Consider the following 13295-nt stretch of genomic DNA (forward strand, 5'->3'; position numbering starts at 1 on the left):
GATTTCTGCTTTCTGATTCGATTTCTGATTTCTGCTTTCTGATTTCCGATTTCTGCTTTTTGCTTTCTGATTTCTGCTTTCTATTTTCTGATTTCTGTTTTTTGTTTTTTGCTTTTTGCTTTTTGCTTTCTGCTCTCTGCTTTCTGCTTTCTGCTTTATGCTTTCTAATTTCTGATTTCTGATTTCTGCTTTCTGATTTCTGATTTTTGCTTTCTGCTTACTGCTTTCTGCTCTCTACTTTCTGCTTTCTGATTTCTGCTTTCTGCTTTCTGCTTTCTGCTTTCTGCTTTCTGCTTTCTGATTTCTGCTTTCTGCTTTGTGCTTTCTGCTTTCTGCTTGCTGCTTTCTGATTTCTGATTCCTGATTTCTGTTTTCTGTTTTCTGTTTTCTGTTTTCTGTTTTCTGTTTTCTGTTTTCTGTTTTCTGTTTTCTGTTTTCTGTTGTCTGTTTTCTGTTTACTGTTTTCTGTTTTCTGTTTTCAGATTTCTGTTTTCTATTTTTTGTTTTTTGCTTTTTTCTTTCTGCTCTCTGCTTTCTGCTTTATGCTTTCTAATTCCTGATTTCTGCTTTCTGCTTTCTGATTTCTGATTTTTGCTTTCTGCTTACTGCTTTCTGCTCTCTACTTTCTGCTTTCTGCTTGCTGTTTTCTGCCTTTTACTTTCTGCTTTCTGCTTTGTGCTTTCTGCTTTCTGATTTCTGCTTGCTGCTTTCTGATTTCTGATTTCTGCTTTCTGATTTCTGCTCTCTACTCTCTGCTTTGGGCTTTCTGCTTTCTGTTTTGTGCTTTTTGCTCTCTAATCTCTGCTTTGGGCTTTCTGCATTCTGCTTTCTGCTTTCTGCTTTCTGCTTTCTGTTTTCTGCTTTCTCCTTTCTGTTTTTCTGATTTTCTGATTTTCTGATTTTCTGATTTTCTGATTTTCTGATTTTCTGATTTTCTGATTTTCTGATTTTCTGATTTTCTGATTTTCTGATTTTCTGATTTTCTGATTTTCTGATTTTCTGATTTTCTGATTTTCTGATGTTTTGATTTTATGATTTTATGATTTTCTGATTTTCTGATTTTCTGATTTTCTGATTTTCTGATTTTCTGATTTTCTGATTTTCTGATTTTCTGATTTTCTGATTTTCTGATTTTCTGATTTTCTGATTTTCTGATTTTCTGACTTTCTGCTTTTCTGATTTTCTGATTTTCTGATTTTCTGATTTTCTGATTTTCTGATTATCTGATTTTCTGATTTTCTGATTTTCTGATTTTCTGATTTTCTGATTTTCTGATTTTCTGATTTTCTGATTTTCTGATTTTCTGATTTTCTGATTTTCTGATTTTCTGATTTTCTGATTTTCTGATTTTCTGATTTTCTGATTTTCTGATTTTCTGATTTTCTGATTTTCTGATTTTCTGATTTTCTGATTTTCTGATTTTCTGATTTTCTGATTTTCTGATTTTCTGATTTTCTGATTTTCTGATTTTCTGATTTTCTGATTTTCTGATTTTCTGATTTTCTGATTTTCTGATTTTCTGATTTTCTGATTTTCTGATTTTCTGATTTTCTGATTTTCTGATTTTCTGATTTTCTGATTTTCTGATTTTCTGATTTTTTGATTTTCTGATTTTCTGATTTTCTGATTTTCTGATTTTCTGATTTTCTGATTTTCTGATTTTCTGATTTTCTGATTTTCTGATTTTCTGATTTTCTGATTTTCTGATTTTCTGATTTTCTGATTTTCTGATTTTCTGATTTTCTGATTTTCTGATTTTCTGATTTTCTGATTTTCTGATTTTCTGATTTTCTGATTTTCTGATTTTCTGATTTTTGATTTCCTGATTTTCTAATATTTTGAAATTCTGATTTTCCGATTTCTGATTTTTGATTTTGAAAATCTGATTTTTGATTTCTGATTTCTGATTTCTTAATTCCGATTTCCGATTTCTGTTTTCCGATTTCCGATTTTTGATTTTAGATTTCAGATGTCAGATTTCAGATTTCAGATATCTGATTTTCTGATTTGCTGATTTTCTGATTTTCTGATTTTCTGATTTTCTGATTTTCTGATTTTCTGATTTTCTGATTTTCTGATTTTCTGATTTTCTGATTTTCTGATTTTCTGATTTTCTGATTTTCTGATTTTCTGATCTGGTTTCTGAGAACCGAACTGAATAACACATTAATAAATTGATTAGTTTGTTCAATTAAAACTTAAATTAGGAATCTATCTACCTATGAGACAACTTTTCCCATGATCTTACATAACAAAAAACTTCTGCGCACCAGGATGACATAAACTTGTGCTTTGAACTCCTACACCGAACCAAGCGCCATTCACTTTCTCCATCGAACCAGACAAAAACAAGTTCTCGTCGAGTTGCAGCTACTCATTTCTAATTCATTTCCTCCATTAGAGTCTCGGCCGAAACACGACCCATTTTCCCACCACTCACAAGTCGCGATACGACCGCAGTGACCAACTTTGGCATATGTTCGCACACCATTTTCCTACCCATCTAAACCCAAAGCCCATTGAGTCGAGTGCTGGGGGGAGCTGTTGGTGCAACCGCCGAGCGTCGTCGTTAACAATTCCATTTCCCTGAAACAGTATGGGGTGGAAAATTGGCGCGCGAGTTTCAGTTCGCTTCGAGGGACAGTGAAGAGCGAATGTAGTTGAAACCAAAAATCTTAATAAACTTCTTGGAAATCAGCCTAAACATGAACCTGGAATACCGTCAAGTGAATCAAAATCTACAACAACACTTGGACAGATTTTTCCGCACCGATAATGCACTGGTTGAGGTTTATCCAGGCCGGGTGATGATGCCCAGGAAGTTCCAACAAATTGGCGAAGACATTAAAAACTTCGAAATCCGAGAGGATGACGTATGGTTGATGTCCTATCCGAGGGCGGGCTCGACTTGGGCTCAGGAAATGATTTGGCTGCTGGGAAACAATCTGGACTACGAGGGAGCCAAAAACATCCAGCAAGTTCGGACACCTCTACTGGAACTCTCCGCCATATTTTCCGAAGATCGCAGCGTTGAGGATTTTGTTACGTAAGTAGGTTGCGATTCTTGGTGTAATGATTTGATTAAGGCGCTCTTCTACAGGGAACACAAAAAGGTCAACTCAGTAACGTGCGTGGAAAACATGCCCAGTCCACGGTTCGCCAAGTGCCATCTACCTTGGCAGCTTTTGCCGAATCAAATGGACCAGGTGCGGCCCAGAATGATCTACATCGCCCGAAATCCTAAGGATCTGTGCGTATCCTACTACTACTACTGCCAGCTAATTCACCAAACCGATGGGAGCTTTGAGGACTTCTGCGAGATCTTTCTGGCGGACAACGCACCCATTGGACCGATGTGGGCCCATATGCTCTCGTTCTGGAAACGACGCAATCAGCCCAATATCCTGTTTCTCAAGTACGAAGACATGAAGCGAAAACTCCCAACGGTGATACGCCAAACCGCTGAGTTCATGAACGTTGGTCGTTACTTCACGGACGACGATGTTCAAAAATTGTGCGATCATCTGCAGTTCGACAGGATGCAGAAGAACCCAGCCGTCAACATGGAACCGCTGATGAAGAATTCGGCCCAGATCGATGACAAAGCCGGTGTTAAGTTCATCCGAAAGGGAGCGATCGGGGACTGGAAGAATCACATGAGTGAGGAACTATCGCGCCGGTTCGATGCTTGGATTAGCGAACACTTCGACGGAACGGGACTGGAGTTTGAATATGAATAGCGATGTGCGTGGTGTTAATTTGATATTTTATTGTTGTGCATTTTAGCTCATTAGTTGTAAGGTACTTAATATTGCACGGGTGCATTGGTGTTGCTAATAAAAAGGCAAAAGAATCAGACCAGATAAACAACTAGCTTTTCAATTCTAAAGTGATAACACGGTATGGCAAATGTTTTGAATTTTCGAAATTATCTTTTGATAATTTTTAATGTTGACATACGACATACGATCGTACGACAAAATAGTGTCTTGGCAAAGTACGGGTTAAATTTGATTATTTTCTATAAATTTCTAACTACAGTGAACACAAGTCGCAAGATGTTGAACCAGTTTTTGTTTTGTTTTCGCAACACAGTGTTATTACTCAATCACCAACTTGTATGCATTTTCTTTGCAGACGTTAACGGTGCATAAAGCATTAGATTATGCAGGCGCCGTTATGCGTAACTGTTGGATTGTTTTGTAATGGGCAGCTAAATGTGTTCTTATTCATGCATGTCTGACTTTACTCTAAATTTTTGAAGCGATAGCGTATAATTATAATTATCGAGTAATAATAGATCGATTTGCTTTCTTCGACCCTTAAAAGGCCGGAACAACACTCACCTCCTTCAAAGTGCTCGTTCTCAGTAATGCGGTGACCGATTCTCATGACCTCGAGCTTTTCTTAAACGTATTAAGTAGGGCTTTCTTTCGACCCAGGACCACGCCGCACACTGGGGCAGATCGCTGTATTCGTTGGACAAAACCTCTAGTACTCAGTGTATACGTTCTAGAGTTTTGGTGTCTTCAGCACACTATCGCGGGTGATTCTAAGCTTTATTTTGTAACTCACAGGGGCCAAGGTCGTGTTACTCCCAGCACTCGTGAGACCCCCTCCTACAAGTCTCAGGGTCGGCTCTACTCTCGTGACACTCCGCGAAAGAAAAACAATTGAGTTGTCTCGTGAAAAACTCCCACTTTATTTCGTGCACAATTTATTTCGGCCTTGACGTCCTACTTTTTCCTGCGTCCGTCATCAAACACCGGACGACACCTCCCACTTTCTTATCCCTACCTCCTACCTTTCTTATCTCTACCTCCTATCTTTCTCTTCCTCACTTCTTCACTTCAATCAACACTTTCTTGTTCGATCTTCGCCCCCCGCACTGCTCTTCCGCTACCTTTTCGGTTTCTGCAGCTGGGTCAGGGGTGGCCGCAGCTACTTCTCGGTGGGCTGCAACCTCTCGTGGACCCTCTGCCTGTGTCGTGCACCCCTCGAGTGTAGTGATGAACTCGAGGCTTCAGCAGTCCGTGGACGTACTGGGAAAAACCTGGTTTTATGGCGCACTTGGTGGACACACTCTCCTAGGGCAGGAATCGGGTTTTATAACGGCGGGAAACCGCGATGGCGTTTTATAATAAAACCGCGAGGGGAATTTTAAAACAAAAACTACGAGGTTCTGGTGGCACCATGGGGAACACAAATCTCTTCTACCAACTTCTTCAATTTTTCAACTTCTATAACTTTTCTCTGCTATCTCAATAACTTTTTCTGCCTCTCAAATCAACTTTTCCTTGCGACAATCATCAGGCTAATGATTTTGTTGGAAATTGCCAACAGGGGAAGTTTTCCAAAATAATAACCCCGGAATAAAACGACCGTTGCTTGGGGTTTACGATAAGGGGAGTTATTATTTTCCTGCAATTGTAGGAACTCGTTGTAGTGTACATAATTTGTTATAATTTTTCTCATTATCAGTTTTTCCCATTACCAATTAAGACTCATTGTAGAAGGTAAGATAATAAGTAATTGTAACTCACGTTTAGTCCCGTTTCTGTGTCCAGTCAATGTCAGTCCGTGAACCAGTCTAATGTATGTCGATTCGTATTCAAGTCTGCACTTCTAACGTACTATTTCTCCGTACTATAATATTAGGGTAATTTTAAGTAATTGCATGGCTTTTAGTTAGTTAAATAGTGTACCAACTTAGTTCGTAGGATCCATATAGTATTTTAGGTTAAGGGTACGTAGATCTTTTGGATATATCAAATAATTCACAATAATACCTTTAAAGGTTCACTTAATCAAATAGCTATAACGATAAATAATTCACTGAATATTTCTAAATTTCCTTGCTTCACGTTAGCATGCCTGCCGTAATAACAACGAGATATAACTTTTTTCTCAGCTCTACTTTAGTTTGCCTTCATCCTTCATACCAATACCTGACTCACAGCTGCGACAGTGTAGGTTCTGTCAGCTTAGTCCGGTCCTACCTGCTTATCGTGAGGGGTACAGCTGCGGATCACATAAAGAGATCCAAAACGTAGAGGCGCGCTGGCGAACGTTCGCCAACAGTCCCCCCAGGTACGATGGCCGCTATGCCAGCTTAATCCGTAACGCGCCGTACGTCTAGCACGGCTAACTTGGCTACCGGTCGCTCGTAGATGCCGCAGGTTGTCCTCACCGTCGCTGATCTAGGTTGGCCATCCCGCCCAGGATGAATGCAGATTACTCGGCCTTTTGGCCAACAGTTCCGGGGTAATCTAGGGTCGATAATTATCACCACATCGTCGTTTTCTATCGGCTTGGTGTCCGTAAACCACTTCGTGCGGCGAGTTATCTCAGGCAAATAGTCGCTGACCCATCTTTGCCAGAACCGGTTGGCCTGAAGTTGAGATAATCGCCAGCATTGGCGTAGAGCCGTACCACTATCATCCATAGTGCACAGCGGTTTCACTCCATTAGACGACCCAACCAAGAAGTGGTTGAGCGTAAAAGCTGGTGCTGAGTCGTCTTCTACGGGAACATGTGTCGGAGGTCGGGAGTTGACGGTGTTCTCCACTTCTGTTAACAGATTCCACAGCTTCATCCGTCAAGTTTCTTGTTCGGAGAATGGCCATCATTTTTTTTCACGCAGCCGATGAGGCGCTCCCAACTGCCGCCCATATGCGGCGAGGAAGGAGGAAGAAAATGCCAACTGGTTTCTGCATCCACAAACTCCTTCATTATTTCTTCATGATCGACAGTACCCTCCGCTGTTTTGATTTCTCGGTTGGCCCCTACGAAACTTGTGCCTCGATCGTTGTGAAAGGCTCTAGGCCTCCTCCTTCGCGAGATGTTGTTGCGCAGAGCCATAACGCATGAAACGGTGGTTAGTGAATGGGCGACTTCAATTGCGCGGGTTGTATAAAGGCAAGTGGCCAGCATACCCAACGCTTTTCTGATCGGTGACCGACGACAGTCTCGTATGATCCGAAAAAATCCACGCCGACAGGGTGAAGGGGCTGCGAAGGCATGTGATCGAGCTGCTGGTAAATCGCCATGATTGGCACTTTTGGATCGACTCTGTGGTTCTTGCAGCGTTGGCAGTTAATTCGGACGTTGATGAAGGCTGTGCGCAGCTTCGGAATACTGTATTTCTGTCGAATTTCGTTGATTACGGTCTCGTGGTTCTGATGGTGTAATTTTTGGTGGAAATGTGCAATAATTAATTTGGTGGTTGGGTGGTCACGTGGAAGGATAATTGGATTTTTGGCGTCTTCAGTTGCGTAATCGCAGTTGGTGATGCGGCCTCGCATTCGTAAAACTCCATTCTGGTCCAGCCAAGGTGATTTTTGGTGCAGCGGGCTTGTTTTTGGTAACGGTGTTTTAAGTGCTGTTGGCTCGTGCTGCGATTGTTGAAAAAAAGTGACTTCGTCGGGATAACTTTCCAACTGCACCTGGCGTAGTAGATATGCTTCAGCCGAGCTTATTTCTGAGCTGGAAAGAGGGCAGCTTATAATAGTCTGCTTCAAGCGTTTCAATTTGCAGTTGTTGGAGAAACGTTGTACAAATGCAACAACTCGAACTAATCGACCCCAATTGGAGAAGTCGTTCACTTGTAAGATGGGATCAGAAAAATTAAATGTGTCATTGCACTGGGACGAAGTTCTGGGTCGGTAGTTTGAGAGCCTTTCGACGTGCGTGGCCAATGATCTTCCGTGAGATACAGAAATTGTGGGCTTCAGATTTGGAAGTCCTTTCCATTTTGTTCCATCATCCGCAACGTTCAGATCGGTGGGAACGTATCTCCATTCGGCCATCTCCGGCAGCTCGAGATTTTCGCTAACCCAAAACGCTACGAATGGTGAGTAACGACGGTGGTCAGATCTGATCCAGCACAGGGTATCTTGGGAATCAGACCAGAAAACTCGACGAGAAATGTGGATCGTGAGGGATTCGGAGAGTGTTCGGGCAAGTCGAGAGCCGATCAGGGCCGCCTGAAGCTCTAGGCGAGGTATAGAGAGGAATTTCAACGGCACGACTCGGGTTTTGGCGGCGACTATTTTGCACTCGACAACATCCTGATGGTTGAATCGTAAGTAGCAGGTAGTCGCGATACCGTTTTCACTTGCACCTACGAATGTGTGAAGCTGTATGTCTCCGTAGTGGATGCTTGACTCGCTGATGTAGCACCGAGGAATGCTGATCTTTTCGATTGTAAGAAGGATCTTGAGCCAGGTTTGTCATCTTTCGAAAATGGTTTCATTGACTTGGTCATCCCAGCCGATGCCGGAGCGCCAGACTTCCTGAAGCAGTATTTTCAAATACATTAGAAATTGGGCAATTAACCCAAGCGGATCGAACACGGACATAAGTACACGCAGCATTTGTCGTTTTGTTGGCCGGTGTTGGCCCTCCAGCAGCGCTCGGCCGTATCGGTCCCACCCAACCTTGTAGGTAAAGGTGTCTACGTCGGTGCACCACCACATACCAAGCACCTTCTCCGTGGCTAATTCCGGTGAAAGATCGAGGTTCTTTTCTTCAGTGTTCTTCTCCTCTAAGGCCTCAGCGACACGTTTGGAGTTGCTGATCCAATTACGGGTTTCAAAGCCACCAGCTGCGTGTACCTCCTTCACTTGCAATGCGAGTTCGACAGCTTCTTTCTCTGTTGCCACACTCACTAGCATGTCATCAACGTAGTGCCGTTTCTGGATCACTTCAACCGCCGCTGGATAGTCCCCCTTGAAGCGCTCGGCGTTTAGGTTTTTCACGAACTGAGTGCTGCTAGGGGAGCAGCACGCCATGAAGTTCATCACTCGGAGAGCGTATATAAAGAGGGTCCCATCTTCGTCATACCAGAGAGACCGCTGACATTGCTGGTCTTCCGGACGCATGAACACTTGCAGGAACATTTCGCGCACATCTCCAGTTAAAGCGACCCGGCCTTCACGGAATTGTACCAGTATGGTAAACAGCTCGCTGGGTTGATCCGGTCCTTTGAGTAGCGCGGAATTAAGAGATATTCCGTGGGCTACTGCAGCGGCATCCCACACCATTCGGATCTTGCCTGGCTTATTGGCGTTCGTTACCGGAAATATAGGTAGATACCACGTCCGGGGGAAGTTTTTGGAACGTTCTTCATCGGTGACCTTCCTCGCATAGCCCTTTTTGACGAAATCGATAGTTGGAAGTCTTTATCCATTCTTTTCTTGAGGCACTGCAATCGTCGGAGGGCCATCGGAAAACTGTCCGGCAGCCGAACATTGTCGTAGCGCTACAACAAGCCAGTTTCGTAGCGTTTTCCTTTCAGCACTGTGCGGCCTTCGAGCAGATTCTGCGCTCGCTCTTCTTCTGCTGAGACGAGACGTTTCTTCGGCTGAACAACTCCCAGGCTGTCTACTGCGAAGTATTCCTTCATCATTTTATGTAGGTCCTCGTACGAAGACGGGCTGCAGGCACAGATGTGAAACACAGAGTGTACTAAATTGGTGGCGTTATTCTGACTCCCTCCACCACAAATTGTCCAACCTAACCGGGTTTTTACAGCGATCGGCTCGTGCAGTGCACCCTCGCGGCTCTTTTTAACAAGGCTGAGGTGCTGATCCTTCATTCCGATGAGAATTCTTGGCCGGACATCTTGGTAGGAGGTGATCGGAAGACCTTTGAGATGTTGATATAGCTCAGACAACTCTTCGACATTGAGAGACTGTGTCGGAAGGAGTAATTCAGCAACTGTGCGTACCCCTTGCATGGTGTACATCTTGGAGTCGTGTTTTGAACATATCTCAAGCTTGACATTCTTTGAGTCGTCCTCTCGACGCTTCGCTCCTCCAGTCCAAAGCAAGCATAGCGGGGCCGCATCTCCCTCAAGTTGCAGCTCATCCGCCAGTTCCTTGTCGAGCAAGGTGAGCTCGGAGCCGTCGTCCAGGAAGGCGAATGTTTCAATTGATCGGTGTTTACCGTGAAGCACTACGGGTAGGTAGCGGAACAACACCTGACACCGGCGACAGAGCCCTAGATCTTGAACCGTCGCCCAGCGAGAATCGCGAGAGAACTCCAGGAAACGTTTGCATTTGGTGTTCGATTTGCAGCTTGCTTTGCAAACTAGGCAGCTATCGGCTGCAGTTTTCGCGTTGGAATAGCGCTACGAAGCGATGGACTTTCGATACTTCCTCGGTGTGAGCATTGACGAAGAAGTTGCTGTTCTTGGCTGTGCGTGAGTCGTTAAGCAGAGTTTTGGATTCGAGTGTGGTGTTCGGAATGGTAACAGCGCTAGCAGCTTCTGCTAGAGAATAGATCCAGCTGCTGAAAGACGGTATATTGACCGTAGGCAGCGATAATCGGTACTGCGCCCAATTTAACTTGATCGATGGTGGAAGCTTATTGACGAGTTGATGAAGGAAGGTCATATTGTAGAAGTATTCTTCCAATCCACATGCGTCGACGGTTGCGCAGAAGTTTTCAACGCTGAAAGCAAAATCTACGATGGCTTCTAATTTGTCCTCCCTCAATGCGGGAAGAAAGTTGATTTTAGACATCATATGGAATGGACGATCCCCTCCGGTTGCCCAAACAACATTTTGAGCGTCGACAAAACCTCGCTGAAGTTCGATGGATGTAGCAGCCGGCTTTTGACTGCTTCATGCGCTGGACCCTTTAAGCTTCGCTGCAAGCGGACGATATTTTCCTCTTTGGAATTCACACAGAGCGGTGGTGCTGTTGAAGGTAGATAGGAACAGAGGCCACTCTTCTGGATTTCCAGAAAAGGTTGGAAGATCCTTTGAAATAGCTTGTCGGGCGGCCAACTGCTGACGTGGGATCGAATACGGTTCAGCTATTTCCTCTTGATCTTGATTGTAGAGTTGGTGGCCTCGCAACGTAGATGAATGAGGATGATTTTGCTGATGAACCGAATGCCGGTTCGAGACTGGGACAAATCGTTGATACTCTGGAACCGGTGGGTTACGTGAGAACCGATGCAACGGATCTACTTCTGAGCTGTGGACGATGGTAGGTGCAGCCATTCTACCTGAATAAGGCAACTGTGCCATGGAAACTCGTCGCGAAGGTTCAACCCTTGGGATGGGTTGATACTGTTCCTGTAACGGAGCTTGACTTGTTGTGCCGAGAGCTAACTGTTGCATTCCGGCACTCAAAGCCGGTGGATCTACGTTGTAGCTCAGCATGGACTCCGGTGCTGGGAATGGATCAGGGGGATTAGGCTCTGGTAGCGATGAGCGAGTACTACCAATCCGTGCAACTGCTGGGTTCAATAGTTGCATTTTACCAGTGTGCATGGTTGGTTCGACCTGGCTCTCAACATTAGAGGCGATGGGCACACCGCGGGCCGCGTTCGTAGATGCGATCCAGTTCTGCGTTCTGCTCAATGATCAATTCTTAGAAGAGCCGTTTTCACTCATAGCTTGCTCCAACAGTTGATATTTCTGCTCCAAGAATGTCCTTTCCTTTTTGCTCGCTGTCGCTCTGCTTCACACCGCTCGACGTTCCGCATGTCCTCCAGCATTTGAAGCTTTAACTTAGCGAGAGCTTGTGAAGAACGACTTGAAGACACCGATGAGGCCTTGGTTCCGTTTCGAGACGGAGACACAATCCACTGCAGCGAACTGACGAACGGTACTTGATCTGCTCCCTTGGGTTGGTTTGACTCGTTGGCGGCAAGCGATAAACCTAGTTGACTAGCTGTTATCTCAGGTCGCTGCGGCTGATGTCGTTGCTGTGGATGCTGCTGGTTCGATTTGGACGATGGACCACCTCGTTGCTGAAGAAAAGCCGCAGTAGAACTGGTTTCCTGGACACCTTTCGCAGATTCGCATTTGGCACAACTCCAGGGAAAATTCTCTATCTGCTGCGTGACTCCTACACACTGGAAGTGATGCCATTTAGAACACACGTCGCATTGCACCATTTCGGCTGAATCCAGTCCACGACACACCTGGCATGTTCTTCCGGGATGAGACTCCTCCGGATCAGCCGTGACCACCACTTGCACACCAGCATTTGCTCCTAGATTTGCACTTTTTGCCTCACCAACCACTCTTCGTGACCGTAGGGTTCGACTTGACATGACCGATTCGGATTCGATGCGAAATTCGTTTTCGTATATTGTGCATTTAGACTAAAACTGTTTATATGACGCTGATGAACTGGCAGCAAGGCCCACTTCCGACGAGATTCACACGGAAAAATAAAATAAATATGCAGCACTGCACGGTGTTATCTGTCACAAAATCGAGCTTTTTTGTCGCTGGCACCAAATTGAAGTTCGGAAGTCGATTTCCACACTTCCGAACGCTCTTCCGACAATGTTTTGGTAGCAAATTCAAATTTTGTTCTGACGTTCATGATGTCGGAAGTAAGTTCGGAAGTAAAACGTCGGGAGTCGGAATACAATTTAGTGCTGGCGACACAATATAAACGAAAATAATAAATTGTTGGAAATTGCCAACAGGGGAAGTTTTCCAAAATAATAACCCCGGAATAAAACGACCGTTGCTTGGGGTTTACGGTAAGGGGAGTTATTATTTTCCTGCAATTGTAGGAACTCGTTGTAGTGTACATAATTTGTTATAATTTTTCTCATTATCAGTTTTTCCCATTACCAATTAAGACTCATTGTAGAAGGTAAGATAATAAGTAATTGTAACTCACGTTTAGTCCCGTTTCTGTGTCCAGTCAATGTCAGTCCGTGAACCAGTCTAATGTATGTCGATTCGTATTCAAGTCTGCACTTCTAACGTACTATTTCTCCGTACTATAATATTAGGGTAATTTTAAGTAATTGCATGGCTTCAAATATTGTAGATTGTTAATCTATAATATTTGATGGCTTTTAGTTAGTTAAATAGTGTACCAACTTAGTTCGAAGGATCCATATAGTATTTTAGGTTAAGGGTACGTAGATCTTTTGGTGCTATTCTACCTGATAATCAGTTTAGATTAGGGGAATTCATATATCAAATAATTCACAATAATACCTTTAAAGGTTCACTTAATCAAATAGCTATAACGATAAATAATTCACTGATTATTTCTAAATTTCCTTGCTTCACGTTAGCATGCCTGCCGTAATAACAACGAGATATAACTTTTTTCTCTGCTCTACTCTAGTTTGCCTTCATCCTTCATACCAATACCTGACTCACAGCTGCGACAGTGTAGGTTCTGTCAGCTCAGTCCGGTCCTACCTGCTTATCGTGAGGGGTACAGCTGCCGATCACATAAAGAGATCCAAAACGTAGAGGCGCGCTGGCGAACGTTCGCCAACAGATTTGTTATTCTTGTGACCG

The 13295-nt window shown here is 43.8% G+C and overlaps 2 protein-coding genes across 2 annotated transcripts; one reads left to right on the plus strand and one right to left on the minus strand.

The window, feature by feature from the left end:
- Nucleotides 1–2467: 2467 nt before the first annotated feature.
- On the plus strand, nucleotides 2468–3870 carry LOC134202031 (luciferin sulfotransferase). Its single transcript, XM_062677166.1, has 2 exons — nucleotides 2468–3046; nucleotides 3101–3870. The coding sequence occupies exons 1-2, from the start codon at nucleotides 2706–2708 to the stop codon at nucleotides 3738–3740; spliced, it is 981 nt and encodes a 326-aa protein (XP_062533150.1). The 5' UTR covers nucleotides 2468–2705; the 3' UTR covers nucleotides 3741–3870.
- A 3008-nt stretch (nucleotides 3871–6878) lies between these two features.
- On the minus strand, nucleotides 6879–10526 carry LOC134206373 (uncharacterized). The gene is made up of 4 exons (XM_062682077.1): nucleotides 10179–10526; nucleotides 9302–10132; nucleotides 8259–9152; nucleotides 6879–8195 (listed from the first exon to the last, which is right to left on the minus strand). The coding sequence occupies exons 1-4, from the start codon at nucleotides 10524–10526 to the stop codon at nucleotides 6879–6881; spliced, it is 3390 nt and encodes a 1129-aa protein (XP_062538061.1).
- Nucleotides 10527–13295: the final 2769 nt, after the last annotated feature.

Source organism: Armigeres subalbatus, chromosome 1, assembly GCF_024139115.2.
Source record: "Armigeres subalbatus isolate Guangzhou_Male chromosome 1, GZ_Asu_2, whole genome shotgun sequence".
NCBI classification, from domain to species: domain Eukaryota; kingdom Metazoa; phylum Arthropoda; class Insecta; order Diptera; family Culicidae; genus Armigeres; species Armigeres subalbatus.

Excerpts from the sequence above, each read along its gene's own strand:
- LOC134202031 (XM_062677166.1), top strand. The coding sequence starts at position 2,706 with ATGAACCTGGAATACCGTCAAGTGAATCAAAATCTACAACAACACTTG. Across the intron at positions 3,047-3,100 it reads AGCGTTGAGGATTTTGTTAC|GGAACACAAAAAGGTCAACT; the intron begins GTAAGTAGGTTG and ends GCTCTTCTACAG.
- LOC134206373 (XM_062682077.1), bottom strand. The coding sequence starts at position 10,526 with ATGTCTAAAATCAACTTTCTTCCCGCATTGAGGGAGGACAAATTAGAA. Across the intron at positions 10,133-10,178 it reads CCAAGAACAGCAACTTCTTC|CGCTATTCCAACGCGAAAAC; the intron begins GTCAATGCTCAC and ends ATCGCTTCGTAG. Across the intron at positions 9,153-9,301 it reads ATCTGCTCGAAGGCCGCACA|GGCTATGCGAGGAAGGTCAC; the intron begins GTGCTGAAAGGA and ends TTCGTCAAAAAG.